General features: G+C 39.8%; 1 protein-coding gene across 1 annotated transcript in view; it reads right to left on the reverse strand.

Annotated features, from left to right (window-relative positions):
- The window catches only part of DNAJC1 (DnaJ heat shock protein family (Hsp40) member C1), a 107,468-nt gene extending 90,543 nt beyond the window's left edge, over positions 1-16,925 (reverse strand). The window contains exon 1 of the mRNA XM_084208723.1: positions 16,613-16,925. Within this exon, the coding sequence (XP_084064849.1) occupies positions 16,613-16,777 (165 nt within the window). The 5' untranslated portion in view covers positions 16,778-16,925. The remainder of the gene's footprint in view (positions 1-16,612) is intronic.
- Between the last annotated feature and the right edge of the window lie 3,446 nt (positions 16,926-20,371).

The raw sequence follows: 20,371 nt of genomic DNA on the forward strand, positions 1-20,371 counted from the left end.
GCTTGTCCCTGGAACCCAGCCTGCTCATCCAAAGACACTTTGTTTTTAGACCAGAAATTTTCAAACACCATTGTAAAAAATCCTCCTTCAAAATAATAATTGGTACAACACCTACATATTGAAATTTAGAACACATCAAGTATTTATTTGAGAATAACTTTTAAAAGCCACAAATAATAAAAGTATATATTGGGAAACTTAGGACAATTATTTCTTCTACAATGTTGGGAAATAAGGGATAGAACTGATACTGGCAGGCAGAAGTAAAAATGGATCTTCAGGAATTACATGAATAAGAAGAGACTAAAAACTGAACAGAAATCAGTGAACTGGCAAAGACAAAAACAAATAAATAAAAAAGCACCACCAACAATGCCAAGATATGTGAGGATTTAAAAAAAATGGCAGGATTAAAAAAATGGGAATACACAGGGCAACTGTAACATGCAGCCTAAAGCCACATGTAGCTTTAATATCAAGGCAACACAAAGTGCCTGTTGCTTGGCAATTCATCTCCAGGTCCAACTGAAAAGCAAAAGCCAATTTTAGACAGTCATTTTAGTTACAGAAAGCATAGGGATTAGACAAAGAGGGTGTTCCTAAAGTAATTGAAATGTAAGTTAACCGGGGTGCATGCAACCACTTTAGCTCCCAAGCTGAAAGGACAGACTGAATTTATGATGAGCAGTGAAAGTCACAGTAAAATCTGATGGCAGCAGGAATACATTTAAAAACAAACCAACCACACAATAAAGAGAAAAGATGACCTTAAAAATTAGGAGTGACAAACAGAAGACATTGGACATTAACAAGAAATTGCAAAACCCTTAGTTTTTCCTCCCAAAAATGATTACATGTAGTTAGAACTGACTGCAGATATCTCAGAAGAATCAAACACACTGATAAGAAAAGTAATCAGAGAAAGGGTGCTTTAAAAGTTACAGATATCCCTGTAAAGTATCCCTGATTGATAACTCAAGTTCTTAATGAGAGGACAAATAAAAAAGGGAAATGAACTCAGAAGGCAAAGTACAGTATAACCCAAGGAGAACAGAGAGGACTGTCAGACTGTTCATTCTTGCAGCCTCTAAAACTTAGAGTGAAAGAAAACCAAAAAACAACTAGCACAGAAGCCATGGAAAATGCCCTCAAAGAATGGAGAGCAATTATTAGCTCCAGAACTGCATTGCAGAAGGTTCCTGGGATGTACTCACGAAGCTGTAACAGCACTCTTAACCATCACAGCAGTTCTCAGCTGCCGCCACAAGGGACCCCGGACACCGCCCTCATTAAAGAAACACTCAGTACTGGCTGGGTGAAAAACGGCTTTAGGCATACCAAAGAACAAAAAACCATTTTCTTAACTGTCTCATACTTCATCATTATTCCAGGATTAACAGTTTGAAGAAAGGGATTTCATTTGGGGGAACAATGATGCAAAAAAGGATAAAATCAAAACAACAACAACAACAAAACCACCAGGAAGTCCAGCAAGCTAATGGCAGCAAAAACTGTAAACCTGCTGCCAAATGTTAATCTAGCAAATCAAGTCCTTGTAGGCAGATCTGTTACGGCATCTAGAGAGAAATGAAGAGCCTGAAGAAATGAAAAATTATCAGTGTAGGTAATTTTGAAGTTCTGTTTGCATCTCTTCTGGGTAAAGAACATAACAAAGCTGAACTAAAACAAAACACACCGGAAGTCTACAAGGAAGCATCATCTTCCTTTCTGGGGCTACAGGTGTTATCCTAGTGGTAACCAGAAGAAAACTTTCCTTTGCTCTTCTCTATCAAGATGCTACTATCATTGGGACTCTAGAAGAAAGGCTGTGGCCTAGAAATTTAAGATCAACTCATCCAAAATATCATCTGAACCAGGCTTTGTCAGAACATGGGATAGGTGTTCATAGTTCATCCAAATAAAACCACCAAGGTCCAATTTAAACAAAGAAAACAAAGGACAGCATAATAAGCAAGAAGCAACTTCAAAATGCCATCAAAAGAACAGCAATGAATCTCTCGAAGATTATCTCCTTTCCTTGGGCTATATTAGAAACTGCAGCACTTTTTCTGATGCTTGAAAAGAAACACAATTTTAGAGCAGTTATACCAGAGCACATGCAATAATTCTTGCTAAATTATATATTTATCTTAAAAATTTAATACAGAAGACCTCAAGCCAGTTAAGCAGCCAGTAAGATTGAGCATAAGAACCTTCCCTGGAATAGCTTGCTATTCCAAGCACATGCTGGCTCACTCTATTCTTCTGGTCTCCTTTCTCTTGCCAGAGTGTTGGGCCTCAGCAAAGTGCCACTCTACACTGTGCATCAGGTTAACTGATAGATTTTACACTAGTATAGCTCATCTAGAGCATTATTTTACCTCTTGCAATTATGTTTTTCCTTACCAAGTCATTGCAAGACAGAATCCTTGGGAAAACTAATCCTGTTTTCAAGGAATCTATTGCCAATATATGAATCTGTTACTACCAAAATCCCAGAGCATAAGCCTTGGCCTGAGAGTCTGAACAGTCTTTTTTAGACTGAAAAATTATCTGTATTACACTTACCATAACCTAGCTAATGCCTCTTCTATTAATCCAGTCACACAAAAAAAAAAAGCCAAACCCCGCCCCCCCCAACCCCCCCCCAAAAAAAACCCCAAAAGTTAAGCAGGGAAGGAGGGGGAAAGATCTGTTAATTTCCACATTTCATTGGATTTTTCCATGTTTTTAGAGTATCTGAGAGATTAATGTCCTTCATGAAGTCTTAATTTTTCTTTTTACCACCACTTCAGGATTTATACCATCTCCCTTTAACTGGCAAAACTATTTAACTGGACAAAAAATGGATTTTTATCATGACATTTGTTATTTTTCAGCTTTGCCAACTCATACAGGATTCCATCTTTTTTAGGCATTCTTACCTTCAGGCCTAAATCCACTAATAGATTGGGGGGGGGGGGGGTCAAAGGGAACAGTGATAGTTTTTTTTATATGTGAATCTTTTTATCCATCCACCCTTTGCCAGTGGAGAGTCCAAGAGGAGCCTCTGACTGAGCAAGCTACCCCTTAAGAACAGTAAAAAAAATAATCTTACTAAACTATGCTGTGAATCTCATACTCAGGTGAAGCATGGCAATGAGTACAGTATATGCACTCCTTTCAGGCTTGCAGCCAAACACTCTGAGACTGCAGAAACAACCCTGGTGTAAATTGGGGGTGGGGTGGGTGTTTGGTTCTATGACAAGTTCTACACTTGCAACGGGCATGGGAAATAGTTTGTATATTTGTCTTAGCTGAATTGCAAAATATTGAATACTTGATCAAGATACAATTCTATCTTGACTGAGAAATCAATTTCAGAAACCAACCTAGTCCAGTACTGTCTTTCCTGGCCATAGTATCAATCCAATCACGTCCAACCAGCTGTCATGTAAGGCTCTCATATCTCATGACAGCAGACAGGATAACCAATACCCTGATAATAATGGGATACCATTAATTCAATGACAGTGTCTTTGAGTTAATCTGTTAGAAAAGACCCCAGATATTATGAAACAAATGCTAACAAAAGTTTTGTACTGAAAACTTTAAAACAGCATGATTTAAAATAGGAAATACAATATCAAGATTAAAGTACTATATTGTTAGGGCATGATTTTCAATTCAAATGCATTTCTCACCAACTCTATCCCTTTTTATTGGAGAATATACTATTACCTAAACATTTTGGAAGTAAAAACAGTCCACTCAAACATACATCTTCAGAGACAGAGAATTAAATATTACAGTTTTACCTAAAAATCAAGATAAAGCTAACTATATATTGCAATTTGCTGTCACACTAAGACAAACTGCGACCTTAAAGAGACAATCCCAAATGGAACTTAAAACAGGAAGTATTTCCCACCAACACCTCTGCTACAAAATTCTCCATCTAAACTCTGCACCCAGTACATTGTACCTACAAAACTGCTGTTCCCAGAAAACAGTCTGATTTCATCTTTCATTACCCCACACTTTTTTCTAGATACTGTTTCCTTGTGTTCTCAAACTTGACTTCTCAATGTACCACATCAGATATGCAGATGCTAGCAAACAGCACAGTCTACCCTCAATTCTGATTTCTTGATGATAGTCAAGGTGCATACACAGCATGGAAGCAATGCACGGGATTAGAGACAGGGTTTAATTTCTTTAAATAGGACCTAGAACTATGACTTTATTATGCCCCCGAACAATAAACAGATCAACTCTATTTAGAAGAATAAGAAAATTGATTATACAATAAAGGACTGTACTGAAAACTTGAAATTCAATACCCTTTATCTGATACAACTTTTAGCTTTAGTATGTTCAATTAAAGCTCCTCTATTTCAAACAAGTTCCCTGCTGCAAAAGTTATTTCAGCAAGTCTCTACCTTTAAAAAACTTCTAGAATTGAGGGTATTTCATAAAACCCTGTCATGTTTCTCGTCACAATGTCAACACCCAACAGAAAACACAAAACTGAAGTCTTCACTGTGATTTATGCAATACCAAAATCTTGCCTAAACCAGTAGGAATAAGGAAAGACATAACAAGTAAGTGGAATCATCAGAATTACAATAACTGGATTAAAATATTCTTACTGTTTCCAAAACAGTATACTTAAGTACATCACAGTAAGAACTTTGCTGCAGAAATAATAAATCCACAGATTTACTATGGTATAAAGGAACCGTGAGTCAAAAAGGAGGGAGGGGAGGGATGACAGGACACAAACCAACTCTGCTTAAGACTTGAGTAGTAATACAAGCCCAAACCCTCTATCTTGCTGCCTGAAAAGAGAACTACTGTCCATGACTGATGTTACAGAGTTGAGACCAGTAACCAAAGCAAAGTGACAAGAAGCAGATGATATGTTCCCGAACTCCCTATGGATATCTCAGTTAAAAGCCTGGGTTCCTATGAAAATGTGCTCAATCATTCACGTGGAGCAGTTAATCAAAGAGGAAAAACAGCACAACAGCAGCTATTCTTCCTTCTAACAATAAATAACCACAACATCAACGTGGTGGATTTCTGTGCTGGTTCCATTAGAATTCATGGAATACATAGGTAAGAAAATGCGTTGCCTACTTCTTTCCAGCAGGTTACTAAGGACTTTTTTGTATTTGTCCAAGCAAACTAGAGTGTCAATTTATTTTATTTTCAAAACCCTTTTATTTCTTCAGATGTAATCAAAACCAAGCTGTTAGAGACTGCTTGATGACAAAACTATGAAAAGTTTCATTTAGGAACAAAGCTACAGACAAGTAATTTCACAATTCAGTTAATGAATCTTCTCTGTTGGAGATGTTCAAGAGATCTCACACCAACTGTGTTCCTTGCAGGTCAAGACAAGCAAATTCAACTTGAAATATATATTAGACATATTACCCCAAACAGACAACCTACATGCTAATGTCAGGACCGTAGCTATCACCTGAGACTGCTGAAATAAATGTATATAAAAAACTGCACACCTGCAGGTGAGGAAGATAAGCCACTGCTGCAAAGAAAATGCCACCAGGGACCTGACAATTTTGAAAAAGCTTTTGACAAGGTTCCATACCAAAGGCTATTAAAGTGACTAACTTAACACAAGATGGGAGGAAAAAGTCTTACAAAAAGAAAATTAATGAACAGGATATACAAAAAGCAAGGTCTAGTGGCCAGTCTTCACGGCAGCGAAAAGGCAGCTGAAAGGTCTCCTGCTGAGGGATTGGTGCTGGGACTGGCTTCATTCAGCACTTTCAAAGACAACCTGAACAGTCAAGCGTGCAGTGATGCTAAATGTTTTGGGTAGGTACCAGACACAAGCAAGGGAATACGAAACCAAGTGATCTAGCAAAAGAGTGAGAGATAAGATTTAGTGCAGCTAAGACTGCTGCCTTAAACTACACCTTTCCTACACAGAGCAGAGCTTGCAGCTGGCAAGTATAAATCACTAAGTGATCCAAGACATTGCTGACAGTTCTACAAATCCACTATACAACACCAGACTGAAAGGTACCACCAGGAATGCACCTCTGAACATTGTTAATCAAAAACTGTGGCAGTTGAAAGGTACGGGAGGTGAATGGACTGCAAAACATGGTTATGTTCACATGTGCTCCCCAGTGATGCCATCTATTGCCACTGATTTCATTGCTTTTATTAAAGAAAGAAGCGCAAGGATAATACAGAAGCGCAAAAATAATAAGAAACAAGAGTAGAAACCAGACAGCACATTGACAGCATTCAGCATTCCTTCAAGGAATCCAACAGTCTTATGGATGACATGGAGGGATGCCCTAACTGGAGACAAACACCCCTACTACGGAACGGAAGCGGGCTCTCGCTGACCATCAGGATGCATTGCTCAAGACAATTCCAGACTATTGCCAGATAAGGCAAGGGTGTTTAGTACTCTCAAGTGCACTAAAAATCACATTATTTTTTAACTGATACAACAGCTATTGTTCTTTAATCTAAGGTCACTAAACCTGCATCTCCTCCAGATGCAGGTCTGCATCTCCTCCAGAATATTAAGGTGTTTACAGATCACATCTGTTTGTAGGTAAGAGAGGTAAGTGTATGAAAGGCCAAATTCATCATGATTGATGAAATTTTTAAGTCAGTAATAGGTTAAGTCTCTATCTCTCCAGCAGACAACTAGTTTAATTTTTATTTCCTTTAAAACAAAATCAAGAACTTATACAACTACTTTCTAATTAAGCACCTAGTATTACTCAACCAGAAAACACAAAGACCAAAAATATTGACTACATGGAGTAATGGTGCCCTCCAGCATGGGAACTCTGTACCATGTAAGTGAGAACAAATATAAGTCAGCTACAATTAATTTTCACAGTACACAATTTATATACAGAAGAAGTTTGTTCTTGCACCATCATAAGCTGCAAAAACCAACTGACTGGCTGATCCCCTCAACCTGTACTTCAACTATGAAAACTCCATTCTCAACAGACACAAGCTAACATTTGAATTTTTTGCTTTGAATGTTGCTGGCTTAGCTTGGCGTGTGGAAAGGCTACTAAAGTAGAAATAGAAAATTCTGAAGTAGAACAGAAACTACAAGCCACACGAGTTACACCATGACAGAAGAAATACTTTTTATTCAATAGATAGGTAGACTCAGACTGGAAAACACATCTATTTAAAGTTGAAAGAAATGAATGAATAAGATTTTTAATAAATCTTAATAGGAAATGGGAAGAGGCTTCCATGTAGGATTAAATTTTACAGACTTTTTTGTAGTATAACATTTTAGCAGCCACTGCTAGACACAACATCCAGTAAAGCAATTCATAATACGACTTAGACTGTCACAAAGTTAAATGGCATACAAACTCTTTTACTTCCCATTAGAGCATTTATATCCCATAGAAGAACATCAGAGAAATCACTGAGTTTGAAATGGTGATTATTGAATATAAAAGCTAGCCTAAATCAGTTTGATGAAACTGAATTAAAACTGATCAATTTGATAAAACCAATTTAGGCTAAATAAATAAATAAAATGTAATAAAGCATTGATCAATCACACTAAAAAAATCATTTGCAATAATTTTATGGGTAGATATAAACAATCATTGTCCCTTAAAGGAGAAGCTATTCAACCCAAATCAGTGCAATAAGGCTATTTCACAGCTTTCTCATGTCCTCATCAGCACTGAATGCTTCCTTCAAGTGAAAGTACTTTACATTACATTGGAGACAGCAGCATTTCATAATTACAGCCCATGTGGCAAGACCCCTCTAGTTCTTCCTTCTCTCTTCAGTTGTACAAGGATTGCCATGCAACTTTATTTCAACAGCTCCTATGCGTCGGGTTTCTTCCCCAAATTTTCCAGATTAACACTGATAAGGATGAATTTCAGATCTATCAAGGACTGCATATGAACTTTCTTCACTTCTCACCCCACTGCTCATTTGACATCAGTAAGAACAGTTTGCAAGGCCTGCAACCAGGTCATTTAGGAAACCTGCACTTAAGCAAACCCTCAGATGAGAGCCCAGGAATACACAATCCTGCTTTAAACTGTTACTGTTTGCATAACTGTAACATATACCACCTGTACAAAACCTTATAATGTATGTGAGACTGTTTACAAATCACTTTTATACAGTTAGTAACATCCAAACAAGACTGACATACAAGTAATAAACAAAAGAAACCCAGAAACCCCAATCTCCTCACAATTTAGGGAAACGCAACAACTTTACACTGCAAGGGAAAAAAACCTAAAGAGAAGCAAACTTTAAACCTGCACAGCAGCTAGCTAAGCCAAAGCACAAAGGCTAAGAAGCAAATCAAAAGCAAACCTGCAGATTTTCATATGCTGCATGAATTTTGTTAGCCCACTAGGATTCTGCAGAAAACCAAAACATTTCAGATATTAAAATGAATAAAAGGAGGAAATTAATGTGTATCAGACCCATTCTTGGAGACAAAATAAACCCCTCTGTTATCACTTAAACTCTCATTCTTACTGGCTCAGCTGCGCAACAGCACCACAGACTCTTTGTTACCGGCTCTGCTGAGAGCACAAGAAGCACCAAACCAATTAAGGAACATCTCACATGCTGAATTCTCATTTTATTTTTTAAATTTTACCACATACTTGAAGTTAAAATAGCACCACAGATACCTCCAAATATCTCCCTTGAAGCTGCAGTTTTCTCTAGATCTGATTAGAAAACCATGTTAATCTTAATTGTAAAATCACTGTAGACGGAGCAAAAAAACTTTATCATTCAACAGAATGAAATTAGGGCTGCCTCTATGATTTTTTTTTTTTTACACAGCTTTACAGACCAATATGATGACTACAATCGACAGCAGTCAAGAAGTAAAAGGCCCACTGGGAAGTTGTTTACAAAATTCCATGTTGGAAAAATTACGTAGCTGTGTCAGATACCAACATGGCCACATACCTAGAACTTCAGCAAAGGAGATGAATTTTGAACCACCATAAAATGCAGAGCCTTTAGTAAGCACCAAAGGCCATCAGCACAGGCTACCCACTCTTCTACACTAAGAAATTGGTCAATCCCTTCAATGAATTACAGATCAAACATAGAACTACTTGGAAAAAAAACCACAACCAAAACCATTTTTTATTTCTGCAATTTGAAGATCAATTATGGACACATCCTTAAAGGATTAATGAAACAAGAAGTATAGAGAGAAAGAGCTGAAACATTACTGCTGCTGCAGCCAGAAAAAAAAAAACCAAAATCAAACCAATTCAAGACTGCTTGTTTTATCCTTTTTACTGCACTTTGAATACTGTCAGCTCCCTTGGGTTCCCAAACATAATAATTTCCTACTCCTGTATGTTCTTCTAAACAGCAACAAAGAAGAAAAAGATAACCTGAAAGAAATCAGGACAGTACTACATGAATGAATTGTCAGGGAAAGTTAAAAGTAAGTGTCTTTAAAACTACTTAAATTGGTAGATTCCAAAGCACTTTTGTGTCTTGAAAAAAGGAGACAACAATGAAAGAAAAAAAATTCTTGGACAACATCCAAGTAGAAATTTAATAGGCAACAATGCAGAAAACCCATTTTTATGGAAAATAAAAGCTTTACATGTCTAGATGTCTCAATCATTTTTATATGCAACAACACTGAACAAAAAGATAAGGGCAGGGCATTTACAGAATAGAATACATTATCAGCAGTTTTACCTCTAAATTCAGCAATTTTAAAAAAAATCCCAAAACACACAGAAACCTGTACCCTGCACCCTCCCCAGTTACAAATGCTCCAGTTATCATTAGCACTTCTCTATGGTGACTCTTCCAAGCCATTAAACTACTCAAAATCGAAACAACTTCGTTCTGTAGGATCCAAGTGAATATCAATGATGACTTCACACAACCTTAATAATTTACATCTTCTGGGACAAGCAGAGTTTCCAGAGCTGCTGAAAATCTCAGTTCTATGTATAACTTCCAAGCAACATATTCAGAAAGTTTTTAACCATAAAGGGATGCAAAACTGTGTCCCAGTAACATACTAAGAAAAACCACGCAATTACTTTTATGGAATGAACTGACATTACAGCTAAAGACACCAGAAACAAAACTTGATTTTCTGATGATATTTTTTTTGAACCAATGGACTATTACTACCTCAATGCTGACAGCACATTCATGGACTTACAATTTCAGGAATTACTAAAATCCCTCAGTATTCAAATAAAGGTCTGCTACTACTATCACCCAGTTGTGTATTATGGAAGTTAATTATTTTTGAAAGCTTGGAGCAAGAAAATGGAAACATTTCATCTAACTGAGAATTCTGATGTTGCAATTGACAGTGCATTTAAATCTAATGCCTTCCAATTTAGATCTCCTTAACATATACTTTGAACAAGAAGCAGAAAGCAATCTCAGAACAGGCTGAGACCATTAGACATGATGTTTAATCACTAGCTGAACAACTTTTCTTTCTCAGAAATGAATGAGACACCAAGGCGCTACATGGCTCCTTGTCATTTCACAGCACACCTTTGAAGGTCACAGTGAATATCTTATTTGTCATGCAGGATAAATAATCTTACAAAACAAAGCAAGAATAGCTTACAGCTCATAGTTTTGACAAAAATCATCTGAAGAAGTGATATTATAATCACATGCAAGTGAAGTTTTGTCTTACTTGATCAAATACTTCCAAAGCTTGGAACACTAAACTACTAAATTTCTGCTAAATCATTTGCAGATAATACACAGTCCATCATTTTAGCAACATTGCACCCACATACTCCAACCTCAAAAAGCAGCAGAGAGGAGAACAGTCTGAAGTGGTAGAAGAGCAACCAAAATATGTCTGTGGAGAGCGATCCAGCTTGTCACTGGGAAGAACAAACATACTGCTGAGTTTCTGGGCTACCCCTCCTTATTTCCCTCCTTCTTTGCTCTAGTTATGCGCACTTTGCCTGCCAGGAAAGACAGAACTGCATGGGTACAGGTAGCCTGCTCTTGATGAGGACTTTAGAGTATTCCTTGGACAGAGACACATGAGGGAGAGCTGATTCTTCCCACTCAAAGGGATCAATCTATGTACTCAAAGTTCCCCAGAAGTTCTATAGGAAAAATAATTTGATGTAGATTTTTTTCTGGACAATAACCCATTCGAAGCCAGAACTACGGCAGGACCTAACAAAACAACACTGACAACTTCCAAGATTGCCATTATTTCTGAAAAACAGGTTACTAAATCTATGTCCAAGAACTTTATTTATATAACATACAAATTCACAACTTTTGGACTGTGGTGATGTATGCATTGCATGCCTCAGTCAAAGCATTTGCATAAAACAAACCATTAAGAAATCTTACTGAGAGTTTTCTTCCATCTCCAGTAACACTTGTTAATACCATAAAAGCCACAAAGTTTGTTGTGGTGTTCATTCCTTTTCTTACAGAGCAATGCCAAGAGGTACAATTCAGTGTCTGCAATTTACTAGAAACTATAGTCTTAAAGGCGCAGCTACCTCATACTTTTAGTGCAGCCCAGAAGCGCACGTGTAAATCAAGCTGCTTTATTGTACCTACTGACTGTAGGTACTATCATGAAGCAGTCCTGGAGTGGATGAACAGGATTCCTTTCAGAGAGAACTGAACCACAAGGTGTGAAACCAAGACTGTAAACTGCATGTTTCAACACAAACAGGCATTGAGTCCATGCAGCCAGCCTGGAATTAGTTCAACAGCAAGAAAAAAATAAAATCCCCAAAATGCAAACAGTATGCACATCAGTTCCACAGCACCAAACATCGCATTTTACAGACATAACCCTGTCAGATCCTGCTACTTGACACAGCACACAACATCTGTTCTAGCGTTCTTGAAAGAAGCCTATTAGCCCAACACATCCAGCTCATGTGGAGAAGTTGTGGTTTCCCACAGCCATAGAAATCCAACTCCTTGGTTTTCACGTCATGCACTTTCTTGGAGTTGCAAACATACCAATGTCTCACAGGCTGTCAGACCAAAATCAGGTTCTGTATACACAGTTCTGACTTTATGCTGCAGCATCACCTACCAAACCCATCATCTTGCAGTGCATATAATACCCTTAGTTCTCTACAGTAAAGGCACACGAACACATTAGAGCCTGGTTCAATATGAAGCTCATGTGCCATAGGAAAGGCATAAGCCAATACTGAAGAAAATATCCCTCTCAACATTTTTCAGGTTATTTATCCACCATGCTGGCCAGCAAGTCCTGCTTGTTAACTAGCTCAACTGATGCAAAGTTGATTTATCCAAAGCATATATTCATGAAGGTATCAACTATTAAAAGCTGTAAGAGATGATAACATTAACTTGACCCATTCATTTGTCCACCAAACAAGCTCAAAGAGCGCTCAGTGTTTGCTTCCCTGCAATGCACAGGCCTAGCAAAACTTTCACCACCAACTCCTTCCTTTACGGGATCACCAGTGGAAGCCAAAGCCTTATGCAGACCTTCCTTGGTCCTGACACACAACACACAGCTCAATTCCAGCAATACAGCTCATGCATTCTAATACATCTTAACAAACAACTGTTACCTAAAAATTTTTTTATCAGATCCTTCGTATCCAAGAACTGTATCACAAATTTCAAAAGACATCCAGAGACTTGCAGTGCATTCCTGGCTGCAAGTCAAAAATAGTGGAGGAACAAATAATTCCCTTGAAGCCATATTAACAAGTTATAATCAAAAGCATATTTTGGGAAGGAGAGCCACAGGTTCAACTGATGCAAAGTTGATTTATCCAAAGCATATCATATTCATGAAGGTATCAACTATTAAAAGCTGTAAGAGATGATAACTTTAACTTGACCCATTAATTTGTCCACCATACAAGCTTGTAGCTCCTCAGATCTTCCTAGAATTTTTCCAATATGTTAACAGCGCATTTCTACGTTCTCATTCTCAGGTAACTGGTCATCATATTACTGAGTCTGCATAGCCTCTGGTTTAATTCTGCTGCTTCATCTGAGTTTTTAGATGAATACTACTTGGTCCTTTGTTGGTTTGAAACTGGCTGTATTGAAGTGATTAATGAAATTATTATTATATCAGATTTGTCAAGAGGTTATAATTCTGTTTTCTTCAGTAACCACTTGGGGGACACAACCTTTTCTCAGTCCAAAGATTATATCCCCATTCTGCTAGGTCAAACTTCCTGAAACCAGCAATGTTTTATATAAGTCATTTAAGTTAATTACATCATCAATCTAAGAACCGCCAAAGAAAGGGAAGGTAGAGCAATTCCCACGTTGGTCACAACGGCAATAGTAACAATGTAACAATGCAAGACTTCCTCATGCTATGGTACTATTAGATCTGATAAAAACCCAAATAGATTGTGTCCTTGTATAAAAATCAGATAATCTAGGTGCTCACCCCTAACACTTGGGGGTTGGACAAGAAGGAACCTTCCAACCTCAACCATTCCATGAGCATTTGTATATTGCTCAGCCATCCTCTTTGAAATCAGGAACAAAGGTCAGTTATTTAACAGCCAAGACAGTCACAATCTTACTCTTACTTTGTCGTTCCACATTCAGAATCACAACAATCACTTTGCTTAGATCACCCTCTATCTTTGCCATTAATATCAGAAAACACTACAGCAGCTCAAAGTTAACACCTTACCAGAGCTGGATGAGTTACCTAACAATGCCAGGAGGCTTCCACAAGACCCTCAAAATGACAAAACACAAAACCCATATTCCTGCAAGCATAGAACAGCAACAAAACCCTAATAACTTTTCTCCAATTTGAGTGAAAAAATCCACACAGCAAAGGCTTCACCAAAGGATGTTTGAGAGCTACAGCACTTCCCACAATGCCTTCTGCATCTTGTCAGTTGAGGTCAGCATCAGCTTCCCAACATCGTGTATGAGTTCAACAATCAGTGCCACCATTCTCCCATTAAAACCTAAGCTGCTTTAACGCCTTAAGGAAGCATTGGAGTCATTCCCTATATTTTTTCAAAACACAAGACGACATGCTTAGAAGAAATCTGGCAGCCCTGATACACTACGGTTAACAAACACAGTTGAGCATCTATATCTCAGATGTAGAGGTTACATCCTGCATAATGAAGAAGTACTCCCTCTCCCAAAAGTTCATGAAGGAAGAAGGGATTATCAGGACATGATACAAGGCAATGAAATAAGAATGGGTGGGAGGAAAAGCGAGCCTTGATGAATGAAAGATAATTAAATAGTTCAAAGGTGTAGCCATAAAGGCTATTGTCACACACACAGTCAACTCTTGTTGACAAGAAAACCACCTGAACTCAGGGGAGGAAGCCTCTAGTATCAGAACTACAAAAAGTGAAATTACAGCACTATAGCAAAAGCATCCCGACTAAAACAATAATGACATACAAAAAAATGAGCTCCATTAGACCATAGTATTAAAAAATAGCAGAAGACCTGAAGAAATGTGCAAACATCACATTGAGACATTATGGTAAAAGACAGCTTTGTGTTGAGACATCCAGGGTAGGATACAGCACACCTGAGATTTGTGCACTTCCCTTGATCCTGTCACAAGACTAATTGCCCTTCTCATAAGGTAACTTGAACAGCAGCAGCTGCCTAGCGAGGCACTGCAAGACAACATCCCTTCAGGATGACAGGAGGATCTTGTTGGAAGTTTCAGATAGAGATCAGAGCTGGAGAAGCAAGCAGCAGCAACAAAGGATACAGTATGAGAGAACCTGTAAATCCACACAGCACTTTCCAATCTTACAGATTCCTACTGAAGCTCAATTCCCAACACTGCATACTCCATTATTCCACTCACAGATCTATTCTGCTGCATGTGTCAAGTATCAGCACTACGTACTCTTCCAGTCTTAGCTATAATGACAAGATGGGTGACCACTTTAAACAAAAAAACCCAAAAAACTCGCCTTCGTTTGTGTTGCACTTCCACCAACTTTTTCCTTGCTCCCACACTGCAAGTGATACAAGTTTGCCATTATGACTAGGAGTAGAAATGTGAAGTAGAAGAATATTTGCTTGTTAAAATTAACATTTTGCTAAACATACATGGCAAGGTAGAGATTTGGCTCTAGAAGAAAGGACTGTGGAAGATGTTAACAAAGAGCTGCATACCAGACCTGAACACCACTAACAGAAAAAAAGTTTTGCATTCCGACATCATCTAACACTAAAATTGCCTTTGAGAATTAACACCTAGATTTTTAGGGTCTTGAAAATGAAACATGAACAGCAGTGCTTGCTGTGTTGTATAGATGATGGTATTCCATAGTATTTAACACTGGATGCTTAAGAAGGACTGCAGGAAAGAAAGTGATGAAACAGAGTCAGAGTAACCACTGCCAGTAGTTTCCAAAACTACGCACTTAGACATCTTCCTTCTCTTTTTAGACATGGCCTTAGTGAAATGCACCTGAAAATACAGTCTTTACTCTCAAAATCTACAAGAACTACCTCAGAATAAACTTCAAGGCTGGCAGGGAAGCCATTTAAATAGGCTCAATCCCCAGAATATAGCACTGGAAAGAGAAGGCATTAAGGGTACAGAATGCACTAAGAGACAGAGAAAGGGCAAAATGTCTTTTGGGGATTCTGGGTGAAGTAGCAGCATATAAAGAATTGTGTATTTTATTACTGAGGAGAAGAACACTGATTGGAAGAAAGTAAAAAAAGTGGTTAAGATGCGTGTAGAGACACTGAGTAGGGTCACACATAGAGCAGAGCATCTAGAGAAAAGAAAGGGCATCACATGGGAGCCCAGACAAGTGATACAAGCTGAAGATGCCAAACGGCAGTGAAACCAGCAACTATATCCAAGATGTACACACAAACCATGGGATAAAAATGTTCCTTAGAGGAGTTCCTGTCTTGACCACACTGGCATGAAAAATTAATTGAAGGTGCATAAAAAAAAAGATAATGTTAGGTGTTACGTATCAGAGAGAGGTGAGAACCACACACAATAACCAAGATACATGGAAAGTAAACAAATACAACCATCTACAAGCCATTAACACAGCAAAGGGTCACAGTCTACCACATGGCATGGGTGAGAGAAAATATGAGCCGCAACACATGGTGATGCACAATCTTAAGATAAGGACATAGCAACTATGCAGAAGGAGGGAAAGGTGAGAAACTGCCATACCGACGATATGAATGGGAAGTGTGAAAACCCCAGAAGCTACTTTTGTCTAGCTGCAGGTTCATTTGGAGAAAATTAGATATGTTCAGAAAAGCAACAGGCAGTAGGAACACACAAAGGTGTGGGAGAGGGAGGGCTGATTTATGGTGGGGCAGGAAGGAGAAGCAACAGAGCAGTACCTGAAGCAGAGCAGGGGGAGGAGAGAGGCTGGGAAGGGACAGGCGCGTTGCCCCGAGCCGCGGGAGCCGGGGCCCGGGGGCCAGGGCAAGCGGAGGGTGACAGCGCCAGGCGAGCGGCCGAGGGGCCGGCGGGGGGAGCCGGGCAGCTGCGCTGGGGGTCAGGGGCACCGGTGACCGGCGGGGCCCGTAGGAACGGGCTAGGGCAGGGGGCGGCGGCGGGCGGGCTCGGTCCCTCGCTCACCTGCTGCACCCCCAGGAAGTCGTAGAAGTTCCGCGGCACCTCCTCCACCAGGTCGAAGAGCTCCAGGTCGCCGCTGTCCCAGGCGCGGGCGCGGGGCGCAAGCAACGCCAGCAGCGCCAAAAGCGGCAGCAGCCGAGGGCGCGGCGTGGGCCGCGGGCGGGCCATGACCCCCACCTGCGGTGGCGGCACCGGAGCGCGGGGGAGCGAGGACGTGCCCTGGGCTACTCCTCCGCGGAGGCCGCGCTCGCCGCGGCGGCCGCTCCGCACTGAGGGGACGCGCGAGGCCCGGCCCGGCCCCGGCAGCGGCGGTCCCACGGCGGGGGAGGGGTGAGGGGGGGCGCTCCCCGCCCGACCAATCGCCGCCTCCGCGGCTCGTGACGTCACGCGCCCCGGCAACCGCCGGCGCTCGCGCAGTGGAGATGCCGGAGGGGGAAGGGCGCGAGCGGCTCCTGGCGCGAGCTCTGTGCGCGCGGACGCCCCGCCCCGCCCTTCCCCCGTCCCGCCGGGAGCGGCGGGGATCGGCGGCGGGGATCAGCGGTGGGGGACAGCGGCGGGGGACAGCGGCGGGGGACAGCGAGAGGGATCCGGTCCCTCTTGGCTGCCGCCGTGGCCGTGGAACCCCGGTGTCTGCGGAGCCAGACACCCCGCGCGCTAAATCGTCTTTCGATTTCCTGTCTTCATTAACTCCTTAAGGGCGTGTTTCATTCCTGTAACCTATTTTACCCTAAAATCGCTCCACCCTGCTGTTAGTATCAACCCGATTTTTAAGGTGTTGTCCCCGAAGCTTTTCGTTCTTTCATAGCTTAAATTAATGTGAAATGTTTCACCTGGGACGCCAGATGAGAAATTAGATGGAAACTTAATGGCCGGACAATACAAATTATCAGCATTAAATCACTTTTCGCTGGCACGGGCAGACTCCTCGGCACACCCCATCTGTTTCGTCTCTCTCGAAACTAGGCCTGGTTAATAACTCACTCTGGGAATCTTTTTTAAGAAAAGAGAGATTCACTCATCTGAAAAATATTCATGAACTAAATTATAAAAAATCGGTTTGCAATTTAAGGAAAAAAAAAAACCCAAATGCCAATCTTATCTGCAGCTGAATTCACCTAAGCTACCATTTACAGAACCACTGTACAGTAGAGTGCTTCCTTGGATACTCCATGGGAATACCAGGATGTGGCTTTAAAATACACCCTGCTCAGTTCTGAGTAAGGAGTTGAACCAACACAGCCATTATCAATTTTCCAACTCATAAAGTATAGAGTAGTCTTAGGTATTCTCTACTATTGAAACTGTTCCCTTCTGTATAAACTATTTAAATATTAATTAGATTGATATTTAAACTCATGTTTCCATATCCCATATGTATGCCCACTGGGCTTTTAGGATCACAATTCTGCCTCCGGCTCTGCTTTCTGAAGAGAGTCCTAAACCCATTTGCCAGAAAATTATAATTTAGCCAACAGCGCCTTATATAGACCCTTTTAACTTGCCCTTCACAAAAAGGTGCACTTAACTGTTCATTCTTATAATCTTAAAAAAGGTTCCTCCCACTTGATCACAAAGCCAAAAAAAAAAGTCCTTTTTTAGAGAATGACAAAGTAAAGTCATGGGCTAGTTAATTTATCAGCTGCTTTGTTTGGCTGGAGCAACTGAACCTGGTATAGATCAGTTTCTTCCCACGTCCTTACTTTGTTAATCTGTTCTGTTTTGCATGCCAGTACCTCCAGTATAAATTTGTTGCCCTGTATATCTATACTATCCTTCCTTTCAAGTCTCAAGCTTTACTGCACAAAAATACCACCTTTGGATTCAAAACATTACCTACTCATAAGGTTGTAGAACAAAGTTTAAACACGCAAAGTATCCTCAGAAACCAGGGGCAAATAAAGAGTTCAATAAGGTAGCATTGTTTTTAAACCAGATGGAATATTTTTTAAAATGTGAGATTAGTGATATTTCATTCCCCTTAACAGATACTTCCAAATTCTCCTTCCCTTCTGACTTGTTCTGTATTTTTCATATCTACTTGCTCTTGCCTCATTAGCTTCTAAGCCTCCTTAGTTAAACTGATGTAGTGCGATGATGAACCTTGAAGAGAAGCATTTATTATTTTAATCTTATTTTTCGGCATTTGGAATTTGTTATGAAAAATTGCTCCTTTCAAAACCCACCCCTGGCTGCTCTTGCTGCAACTCTTAAAAAAGCCTTAAAAAAACCTGATAAAAACAGGTCACTTATTCCATTCTACGGAGACCAGGGAAACCTGTCCTAACTGATCACAAATTGCAGGCGGCTTGTAGCACCAGTGCTTCTGAGAACACATCAGATAATGGCTATTTTGAAAGAAATTGGAATTCTTCAGATAAATTATGGCTTCTTTTAGTCAAGAGGAATGTGAATTTGGAAAGAATAATAGGGAAAAAAAGTGCTAATGTTAATGGGATTATGATTATCTAAAATACATATTTAAGAGATCTCTTAATTTAAGTTAGCATAGATAAATTATTCCAATTGGTTTTAACAATGTGAGAAATTTGAAAATAATTTTAATTCTGCTCCTTAAACCATTGGAACAGAAGGCCTAATACTGCACAGAACATTTCCAAAAGGGATTTTTAAGAAATTCTACACTATGAGATTAGTTTAAATGTTTCCATTAAAATGGTTCTGTACTCCAAGCATAAATACTGAAATTCTGGGAAGAAAATGCTGAAAATACTATTAAAATGCTATAAGTGCTTCCATAATAATGAAATCTCCTTCAGTTTTCTTCTTTAAAGTCATGAGAGTAATGAAGAGTACTTCCCCCTTCTCCAGCACTCCAATTAAAGTCACATTAGGCCTCCCCAATATATATAAAAAAAAAAATCAGTTAAAGTTCAAGTCAGTTCTCTCTCTTGCCTTCAGAGAAAGATTTAAAATATAAAACAAACATAATCAAATTCAGCAATGCTTGGCCTCTCTATGAGCCTGCAACTACATGTGAGACATCACAGGCTGGTGAGTTGGGAGACTGGTGATGAAGATTTAAATCTCAGTATTGCAAACTCTGACACAAAGGTAGAGGGGAAAGTAAAAGATTACACATGGCTTTTTCATCATTGTCTAAAATTACTCCTGCTGGGAAGTATTAGTATTTTTTTCCTGTGACTCAGCCATGACATTTAAATTGCTAGAAGATCAGAGAAGAGTTTTTAATCCTGTACGTAGGCTCTGCAGCTGGGCAGCTGCTTTAACTGAAGGATATAGAGAGCTATGAAAGCAAGGATAGCATTTCCTTTCTGTGCCCCAGATTTGCCTGCACAGGTAGACAGGTGTCACTGAAACAGGTCCGCTTGGTCATGAAGCTCTACTTTACAAAGCGTTAAGGGAAAGAAGCATATACAGAAATAATTTGTTTAAATAAATCTCTGTTCTGACATTAATTGACAGCAGCACCCAAGGCCCAAGGCGTGAACAAGTTATTATTAGCGTTCTTAACAGCACTGAAAGACCAACATGCCTCATGAGCCCAGTAGGATTCACACGATCATACTGTGAATAGCTAAAGCGCCTGCGATTTCGGTGTCTCAAATGAATAGCAGACGTCTAGGGGAAAGAGCTTATTAAGGGACCTCCCCTTTTCTTCCTAAAGATAAAGCCTTATCTCCAGCAATTGGACAGCCTGACTGCTCTGCGGTCTATTCCCGTTCTCTCTTCCGGCTGGTTAGGGTAGGTGCTCGGCATGGTTTTGTGCACTCACAGGGCACC

Source organism: Fringilla coelebs (genome assembly GCF_963513975.1).
Source record: "Fringilla coelebs genome assembly, chromosome: 1".
NCBI lineage: Eukaryota > Metazoa > Chordata > Aves > Passeriformes > Fringillidae > Fringilla > Fringilla coelebs.